Source organism: Cydia amplana, chromosome 24 (assembly GCF_948474715.1).
Source record: "Cydia amplana chromosome 24, ilCydAmpl1.1, whole genome shotgun sequence".
Classification (NCBI taxonomy): Eukaryota; Metazoa; Arthropoda; class Insecta; order Lepidoptera; family Tortricidae; genus Cydia; species Cydia amplana.
In genome coordinates, this window is record NC_086092.1 from 8184806 (window position 1) to 8195747 (window position 10942).

Sequence of the window (10942 nt, forward strand, 5' to 3'; positions counted from 1 at the left end):
ACAAAATTAATATTTAGGGCCAACCGTTATTAGCCAAGAAGACAAATACACCTATCGACAACTGACAAACGAAAAGGAAAAATTAAAAATTAGGATGACAGTTGCGACAAAAATCAGTTTCGAGTGGCATTTTCCATTTCTATAAACTATTTTCATTTAATTAATTGATCTACAAAATTTACGAAACAGACAATTAATTTTTAATTCCAAGGCTAGTTATACCTTCGCCTAAATTAAAATTTAAGCACAACTCATTTTTTCAGAGCCCCCTTCCCGCCTCCCAGGTAGACCGTGGTCCGGCAGACCGGGTTACTTTGCCGACGACAGAGACAAGCCTATACTGGGCCCGTACATGTCGGAGGCAGACAGAAAATACTGGGACGATTTGTACAAAGACGGTCCGAAGGCGTACTACGACCAATATGGGAATCCTCTGCCTGGTTAGTAGCTCTATAGTTCTTTAACCAACTTATTTATTTATTTTATCAAAACTTTGTTTGCACTTGAATACTTGGTACTTAACAACAAATCTACCAAGTAAAGGATGACTCACGCTAGACCGGGCCGGGGGGCCGGGCCGAGGCGTCCGACACGTCATTTTCTATGACGGCTGATCGGTGATCACGTGGTGCTTTCTATAGAAAACGAAGCGCTAAAACGCTCTCATAATGAAAGTTTTCGAAGGTTGGTTGTCAAGTGAAATTCGGACAATAAAATTTAGGCGAAAAGACAAAACATCCCCATTTTCATTAGGTCAGGATCTGATGATGGGATCCCTGAGAAATAAGAACTCTTTAACTGTTATAGGCACACGTGTAGCGATTTCTGTACCTCCATATTTCTTATGGAGACTCGTGCATTTTCTTGAGAATTTCGTGAAGTGGAAAACTGCTGATGAGAACCATAAAATACTACTGTAAATTTTTTTGAGAAGACGTAGCTTTTTATAAAAAATTATAATAATAGTTTTTTCTTGTTTAAAGTTAAACATTAGAGGTTGTCTAACTAATATTCCAGAGATGCCTTAAAAACTAAATTGACTTCAAGATAAATAATTGCTACGTATAATTTCAGGGTACACCCGCGTACCGGCAATAACCCGGCCGCATATCAAGTACCACCACAACTACCCGCGCCCCGGCGGCGCCTGGGCGCCGCTGGCGCTTGAAGCCCCACAGGAACTGGACCCGCCGGTGCCTGGCGGTCTTGGGGTCCCAAGGTAATTTATTATTACTTCCGCGTCACTTTTCTGTGGCATATTAAGGAAACAGATGCAAATAAGCCGCACATCAGGTACCACAAGTACCCGCACCCTGATGGACACGGCACCATTGACACTCGAGGCCCCACAGAGCCGTACCCACCGGTGCCTGGTGGTCTTGGGGTCCCAAGGTAATTTATTATTACTTCCGCGTCACTTTTCTGTGGCATATTAAGGAAACAGATGCAAATAAGCCGCACATCAGGTACCACAAGTACCCGCACCCTGATGGACACGGCACCATTGACACTCGAGGCCCCACAGAGCCGTACCCACCGGTGCCTGGCGGTCTTGGGGTCCCAAGGTAATTTATTATTACTTCCGCGTCACTTTTCTATGGCATATTAAGGAAACAGATGCAAATAAGCCGCACATCAGGTACCACAAGTACCCGCACCCTGGTGGACACGGCACCATTGGCACTCGAGGCCCCACAGAGCCGTACCCACCGGTGCCTGGCGGTCTTGGGGTCCCAAGGTAATTTATTATTACTTCCGCGTCACTTTTCTGTGGCATATTAAGGAAGCAGATGCAAATAAGCCGCACATCAGGTACCACAAGTACCCGCACCCTGATGGACACGGCACCATTGACACTCGAGGCCCCACAGAGCCGTACTCACCGGTGCCTGGCGGTCTTGGGGTCCGAAGGTAATTTATTATTACTTCCGCGTCACTTTTCTGTGGCATATTAAGGAAACAGATGCAAATAAGCCGCACATCAGGTACCACAAGTACCCGCACCCTGGTGGACACGGCACCATTGGCACTCGAGGCCCCATAGAGCCGTACCCACCGGTGCCTGGCGGTCTTGGGGTCCCAAGGTAATTTATTATTACTTCCGCGTCACTTTTCTGTGGCATATTAAGGAAACAGATGCAAATAAGCCGCACATCAGGTACCACAAGTACCCGCACCCTGGTGGACACGGCACCATTGGCACTCGAGGCCCCACAGAGCCGTACCCACCGGTGCCTGGAGGTCTTGGGGTGCCAAGGTAATGTACATTCACTTTCGTGTCGCTGCGTCACTTTCGTTTGACATAAAGAAAGAGATGCAAATAAGCCGCACATCAGGTACCACAAGTACCCGCACCCTGGTGGACATGGCGCCATAGGCACTCGAGGCCCCACAGAGCCGGTGCCTGGCGGTCTTGGGGTCCCAAGGTAATTTATTATTACTTCTGCGTCTCTTTTCTGTGACATTAGGGAAAGAGATGCAAATAAGCCGCACATCACATCAGGTACCACAAGTACCCGCACACTGGTGGACACTGGACTCCATTGGAGCCTGCACAGGAGTCGTACCCGCCGGTCCCTAGAGGTCTTGGTGTGCCAAGGTAATATACATTCACTTTTGTGTCGCTGCTTCACTTTCGTTTGACATAATTATAATTAAGGAAAGAGATGCAAATAATGATACAAACTTTTTGGAAATATCAAATCAATAAGTTAATTTTGGAGATAACGTCATATCAAAAGTATTAAGTATTATGATATTTGGAATAATTTGACCTAAAATAATAATGATATTCTGTGTAAGTAATATTTTCATGTATAAAATAATAATGTGTGTTGTAATAGAAATAATGTGTTGACATGTAAAATACTTTTATTGTATCAATAAAAGTTTGATTGATTGATTGATTGATAGATTATCGTAATGAAAAATTCTTATATGGATGGTAGCCAACGGAACTATGAACTTTATAATATTCAAAACAATGCAACACTTATTGAATGTAGGCCGACTATAATTTAACATGATGCGTCCGATATGTAATACATATATTCCTTGTAAGTCTATGTAACAGCATTGTTGATTCTAAGTATTCTCAAAACATTTTTGTATTTTTCAGATACTGGCCAGTTTCATACCTGCACAAGGGTCCCCCGCCGAATATAACTTACTTTAAGTTTAATGAATCGACTCCAACTACTGAAAAACATGGTTTCTACCCGGAGAGACCTGAAAGACCTAGACCCGATAGGCCAATCAGACCAAACGGAATAGATAGAAACGACAGACCAGACCCACCAAGAACAAAACCAGGCGAATTTGTTAAAATCAATACTGAGCAACCAAATAATGATCTAGATATAAAAAGCCATAGGGACGAAAAGACAAGAAACATTGACAATATTACTGATAATATTCCAGACGAAATGGAGAAAGCTAAAACAACTACGCCTAAAATAGAAGTTAAACCTAAAGAGGAATCGGAAGAAATTCCAGTAAAAGACGTTAAAGTTAACAGTTCTGATGTAGAAATAGTTAAACCGGTCATTGTTAGCAAAGATAATGATAAGATAAAAGGAATCGATGATAAGCTAGAAGATTTGACCGAATCCATCGAAGTTCTGGATATAGAAGACGCTAAAAAAGGTGAAAAGGAATCAGATTTGAAAACGTTAGAAGCAGAAGAAAAACAAATTGAAGCTATCGGTAGACTACTAGCTTCTCGGCGCGGCGGTCAGCTGATTATAGAAAAAAGATCCCAAAAAGACTTGGAATCTAAAAACATAGCTGTTGATAAAGACCTAGTCGATTTCAACTTTGGTAATCGATTTCTTACAACTGAAAGGAGAGGTATAATTCAAAAAGTGACTAAAGAAGAGATAGAAAGAGAGAAAAACAATGATAGGAGCTTGGAAGTGAGTGAGACAACATTCGTGAGGCCACCAAGGGTATTAAGCACAACAGAAAACATAAGAAAAGCGATTGTCAATGGAAAAGTCTTCTACGATGCTACAATAAGAGAACAAAGAGACATTTACAACAACGCTACAAGAAAACCTAGAAATTTTAGACATCTAGAGGAGATTAGAGCACCGTCAGTTTTAAGCAGTAATAACTATGGCAAGAAAAAGACAATTAAAGCAAGGAACGTAAATCCTGTAAGAAGAGTTCGTAGGGTTTACAGAAAGAGGTATAATCCAGAGGAAGTGAGAAAGAGATTGTTGGAAAGAGAGAAAAGTTTGAAAGAGGCTAAAGAAGTAAAAGCGTAATCATTCAAATAGATAATAAGATATCGAATTAAGGAATAAGGATTCTGAAAGAGGTCTCTATTGTTTCCCAAAAAGTTTTAAGTCATAATGTATTGTTGATTGTTTCTCCGCATTTTAGTTACTCATAATTTGTTTGGTTTAGAAACGCGTAACTTTTCAGAATTACCATAAAACAAACCTAACCTGTCTATAGGATAACCTAACAAAAATGCTGAAAAGTTAATGTTGCAAATGATAATATGATGAACGATACATTATGAGTATTATGACTTAAAACTTTATGTAAAAAGCGACCCCTTCTAAAAGTCGTTATTATGAATTGAGCTTGAAGTGTAAGCTTAGGTTTTATGATATACAGATCTTGTTTAAGGATTTAGATTAATTAGGGAAATAATTTATTATTAAGGGATTTTGGAAGATATTACATTCACGGTATTAAATTGTCAGTTTGACCAAAAAACTTATTTGTTTCTGCATTTGAACATATGCAAATCTAGGGCGGCATTTTTTTTTTATTAGCCCCTTTCGTGCTTTGTCACAGTGACAATAGTATGAGGTCCATTGCAAGTTGCATATTGTTTGTCACTGTGGCAAGGTACACTGTCAGCAGCAGAAGTTGCTAAGCGGGCGAGGTGTTCAAAATTACCTTGACACGCTCTTGTTCTCTTAACAAAAGTCACGTCAGTCTCGGTACAAAAAGTACTGAGGTTGACTGAAGTAGCATGAAATGGGCGTTTTTTTTTTGTTGTCCCCTACACTTTTTTTTCAAATTTGGGATTTTTTATGTTATTTCTACTCAGAATCACGAGCTCTTTCTATCCTAATAGGAGAAAAAAAGTGTCCCAAAATTTCCATACATTTTCGATCTTTCCATTGCGCGACCGCCATACAAAGTCTATGAAGATGGTGACGGAATGGAAATAAAAACCTTAGGACACTTTTTTTCTCCTATTAGGATAGAAAGAGCTCGTGATTCTGAGTAGAAATAATATATAAAATCCCAAATTTGAAAAAAAAAGTGTAGGGGACAACAAAAAAAACGCCCAAATACGAACGTTCCCGAGAAAATACGATGGAAAACAATTTTACAATACATCTTTAACGACTGTAACCTTATTTGTCATCGTCGTATAAACATAATATTTTACTATCTGTTACTTTTGGATCAACGTGAGGTTTTTCTGTCAAATTGACGATGATAGAAATTGTAAGCTTATAAGTAGATATTAAGCAATATTTATTATTAAATAGTAAATACTAATAGTGCTTATACAATTCGTGCTAGTTCGTTTTTTTAGCAAATTAGAAAAAAAGGTAAATAACCTTGACGTGTATTTTTATTCAAAAGTACTTTTAGAATAGAATAGAATAGAAATGGTTTATTTGGTGTTGAAATACATGCTTAACCTATAATACATCTTATTCTAGTACAAGACACCAAAATGGATGCCACTCAGCATATGCCGATGACTAATGGTCCTTAGCCATGGTGCTGGTTTTCAGGGCAACCAATTAAAATTCACATAAAAAATATAAAATGAAGCAAAACTTAAGAGAGAGAGATAACATATGAGAATAATAAATCACGGCAAATATGTAACAATTATGAATCCCATACGATTATTTACATTCTTTTGCTTTCATAAGTAATAGTCACTGATTTTTAAAAAGCGTTTTTCAATTAAAAGACCCGTCAAGATCGCGTATCCCGTAGTCTTTTTCTAATGGTAAAAAAACGAACTATAATTTCCAACACCTTTTTCAAATTGTAATTTGAACGCGGTTTTTCTCGGTTGTAGAGCCCTAATGGATGCTAAGAAAAATTTACTACTTTTACCATACATTATTTAAGTTTCCATTATTGCCGTTTCTATAGGGACAGTGCGAGTTGGACGTCCTGCCATCTTGTGGCTTGAATCGGGAACATAAACATGTACACTGCCAAACCAAGTGCTGCCATCTACCGTTCTCGTACGTTTTCTTGTGCATAGTAGGTTCTGCCATCTTGTGGGCTACAACGGAAGCATAAACTTCACGTTTACGCCTCGCGCCAAAAATCTGGCGGCTCCTGTGCTGCCCCCTATTGTTCATGCACGATCCCTTTTGAAAATTCGGAGATAAATTTAGACCCCGGACTTTTGACGCAATGACGTCACAATAGGGTAGTTTGGGGAGTAAATGAAACGGTGTTAATTAATACGGATGTGTTAATAAAAAATTAATAATCACGATATAAATCATCTATAATTTAATACAAATAAATCCAAGGAACCGTTATAACTCCTGCTTTGATAAAAGCAAACTTTTCAAATATGTACCAATAACATCTATCGAAGTGGAAAGAAGCTTTTCCTTTTTGAAAAGGATAATATTCTGATAGAAGACGTAGACTCACCGCAAACTTTTGATTTGTTACGGAGAGTCAGTTACCGAAAGAACAACGTCCATATCGGTATATTAATCAATTGACAATTAACTTATAGGTAATAATTATACCGTAGATGCCTGATTAACACAAGCGTATTAATTAACACCGCTCCATTTACTCCCCAGACTACCCTATTGTGACGTCATTGCGACAAAAGTCCGAGGTCAGATAATATTGTACCCCGAGTCTTGCGGCCCGATTCGGATTTTGTAATAGACATCTGTTAGATATCTTTTAGACATCGCCAAGATACGATAACGATATGTTTAAGATCTAACTTGTCAAATTTGACATTTCCGCGATTCTAGAGATACTCTTGAACGATTTCCGCAAGATATTACTTAGAGATCTAATTCACATCTAATAGATATCTAACACGATCTATCGTAAATGTGACATTGGTTGCCCGAATTGCGCTGCAAAAGAGAACTAGTTGAAATCTAAACTATAACGTATCTAGAATGGATCTAGTACGTGTCGTCTCTTGTGAATATCTTGAAGTTCGAATACGGCAGTTGGTCTGTGTTACATAAAATTGCCTTTTTTTTAATGTTCATAAATTAAGGATTTTATATCCGAATCTTTAGTGCGCAATAGTTTCATTAGATATAATAAACAAATTAGTTTTTCATATTTATTAAGGAAAACTTATGTGATTTTTCATGGTTACCACAAATTCGAAATTGAAAGTTACCTTTAAGAAATATTGTAATATGTATACGTAAGTATTCGTTTTATTGGTATAAATAAAAAACTTTAGAAAATTATTTTGTTTTATTGAAATAAATTCCTACTAACACGGTACCTTGGAGAATGAAAGAAATAAGAAATAATACGCAACATTCGGCTGAATTCGCAAACGACAAAGTGTAGCAGCGCATTGATGGCGGTGATTTTCGTATTAGTAATTTTATGAATAGGGACATAGATAAATACAAGTAAAGAAAGAGTGGTAACTCCACTCCATACAACAGTTCATGTCCGTTGCTTGACGCTAGATGGCGACTACTAAATAACTCGCGTTTGGGCAGGCGTGTCTCACTCCGCGATTTCGTCGCTTTGCTACAGGTAGCTAAAAGTACATCCGTTCGGCCCCAATTTTGGGGAAAGCCATAAGCTGTGCTGAGTGTGCTGATCGTAACAGACGCGTTTTGTTAGAGAGTGAGTCTTCTGTACTTAGTACTATTATTTATTATGTGGTTTGGGTAAGAAAACTGATAGAAAGAAAGAGTGGTAGGTACCCACTCTTTCTTTACTTATATTATATGGTACTCTATACTCTATGGTAGGGATAAAATGACACAGCCAATGACAAAGTATGTAATGAGTTGCGGCATAATAATTAAATATAGTTTGTCAAAGGACTGTCTCATTTCAAACATAGACAGAGACAATCATGCACTTTGTCTTGCACTAGGACTAGCACCCAAAAGAAAAGGATGAGTATGTTTTTTTGTTCGTATTTACGGATAATTTGGTTTGATCAACTATATATTTCGTTACTGAATAACCGCGTGAACCACGTCACTGTCCTGCGTAGGTATATGCAATTTTCCCATGCTAAAAGGCCTAAATTAGAATGTCTAGAATACTTAGGGTTAGAGTAATGTAAACTATTTAAACAAGCATGTATTAAGTTAATTCCAGGTTTTCCCTGCAATACAATATGTAGTGCGAGATCCGACTCGTAAAAAATCTTAGCCGTGTGTTATTACTAACTTACATCATGGTACATCTGTCTAAGAGTCGTGATTCAATTGTTAGAGATATATACTCACACAAATATGTTCGTCAGATATATCTGGCAGATTGTGTCGGTGGAAAAATCATCGTTGTCTGAGTACCCACAACACAAGCCTTTTAGAGCTCACCGTGGGCCTTAGTCAATTTGTGTAAAAGTGTCCTATTAATATTTTAAAAAAACAATGATTCGGCACGTCACATCCGTGGGATACGTAAGACATTGATCGTTCAATTGGGCGTTCGGATCTCAGTCTACAAAACATAATATCCAGCATATACGTTCAGTACTTTCCAGTTTCTCCGTACGCTTGGGAATTTAGCCTCGCTGCGAAAGGGGCATCTTTCGCTTTCTATGACATTTGCTTTCGTTCGCTTGCATACAGATAGGTACAAATATGTCTAAGCTAAAGGATGACTCACGTTAGACCGGGCCGTGTCCGGGCCGGAGCTTTCAGAGCTTCGTTTTCTATGGAAAGCATCACGTGATCACCTGTCATCTGTCATAGAAAAGCAAGCCCCAGAAGCTCCGGCCTGGACACGCCCGGTCTAACGTGAGGTTTTGCAGCGGAAAAGAGTGGAAGTGCCTCTCTACACGTCATTTATTTTTATACGAATTTGACGGATTACGACTGCGTTGCCGTCTTTTAAGATGGGAGTACGCTCTTTTCTTGAAGGTTTGAAGGTCGTATCGGTCCGGGAATACCGCGAGGCTACCCCATTGTTATACCCTATCCCTAAAGTCAGACGACGCAACGGAACCACGCGTTATGTCGTCCTCAAAATCGAATGTTTAATTTGTGATTGGTTTTTATTTGTTTGCTTGTACTTATTCTTGTTTTGTAGTTTCACAGTGCCTTGGTTTTTACTGTAATGATGTGTCAATTATTTGAGTAATAAATAAAATAAATAAATAAATAGCAACCTAGGAATGTTTGTGTCTGATGTCTCCCGAGCCTACAATAGTCAACTCTATGGCTGCTGCTCGACGCAGCGTTGGCGCAACTGCGCAGCGATGCCATTTTCCATAGCGCTGACAAGACGCGTGTGAGGTTACCCTTAAATTTCACCGACCCCGCTTTCTATTTCAAAAACAGGAGGGTTTTCAGAAGAGTCACGAATCTAACCCAACCTAATTGGCTTCTACTTAATACCTTTTTCAAAAATTGGAGAAGCGAAGTGAAAACCATAAAATGATGGCATACTGTTTTGTGAAATCGGTTATTTATTAATGTGAAAAGTTATACTATAAATAAATAAGTAATACAAGAATAGTTTTGAATGATTCACGGTTAGTTTCACTAGACATGACTGGACTTATATCGACCGGGATATGAACCGTGATTACCTTGTTTCGACGCAGTTGACATGCATCTTGCAAAAAGTACCTAATCACGGTTCATATCCCGGTCGATATGTCAAGTAATACAAGGTTCAGCTCAAGCACGAAGTCCCGTTGTCACAATACAGAGTTTGAGGCTTTCCCCGACGACTCATGAAGCGGCGGAGAGTAGCAAGGAACGACTCTGGGCCCGATTCGGATTTTGAAATAGACATCTGTTAGATATCTTTTAGACATAGCCAAGATACGATAACGATATGTTTAAGATCTAACCTGACAAATTTGACATTTGCGCGATTCTGGAGATACTCTTGAACGATTTCCACAAGATATGACTTAGAGATCCAATTCACATCTAATAGATATCTAACTCTATCTAACGTAAAAGTGACATTGGTTGCCCGAATTGCGCTGCAAAAGAGAACTAGTTGAAATCTAAACTATAACGTATCTAGAATGGATCTAGTACGTGTCGTCTCTTGTGAATATCTTGAAGTTCGAATACGGCAGTCTGTCGTTAGACTTGTGACAAGTTCCAAGTGAAGAGCCTTGACTGAAAGACAGACAAAAACTAAGTATTATGACTAGAAAGAAAAAAGCACTTTCTATGACATTTGCATTAGCTTGGTATTCAGTTGTGGTATGACATTTAATTTTAAGGAAATGAGACAATTTAGTTACACAAAAGTGTCATGGGAGAGTCAAAAAATGCAAAATTATAATTAACAACTTGTTCATATAAAACTGTTCCAATTTAAACTAATTATTTCATTTCATTTCATTTATTGAATGCCAACCATGGTATTACAAGGTGCTTACATATTATAATAATAACATTATAAAGTACCTACAGCATGGACCCTGCTAGGGTCGTTCATATATTCTTCGAGAGTGTAAAAAGCTTTAGATATTAAATATTTTTTTTAGTTTTGTAACAAAAGTAGTGTATTTCTCTTCAGCTACTATATGACTAGGTAAGTTGTAAGTGACTAGGTAATTAACCCCATGACTGTCTCTTTTAAAGTATATTAATTACTACAATTAAGTAAAGTAGGCCTCACATTAATAGTCGTGTCTTAGAAATAAGTACTCAAAACTCGCAGATAGTATAAAAACTAGATGCGGAGCGGAGGTAATCTTATGTCATCCAACTGGTCCGAATCA

General features: G+C 38.5%; 1 protein-coding gene across 1 annotated transcript in view; it reads left to right on the plus strand.

Annotated features, from left to right (window-relative positions):
• The window catches only part of LOC134659077 (uncharacterized), a 66563-nt gene extending 62270 nt beyond the window's left edge, over positions 1-4293 (plus strand). The window contains exons 21-23 of the mRNA XM_063514682.1: positions 264-440; positions 1075-1219; positions 3119-4293. Of these exons, the coding sequence (XP_063370752.1) occupies positions 264-440; positions 1075-1219; positions 3119-4268 (1472 nt within the window). The 3' untranslated portion in view covers positions 4269-4293. The remainder of the gene's footprint in view (positions 1-263; positions 441-1074; positions 1220-3118) is intronic.
• Positions 4294-10942: the final 6649 nt, after the last annotated feature.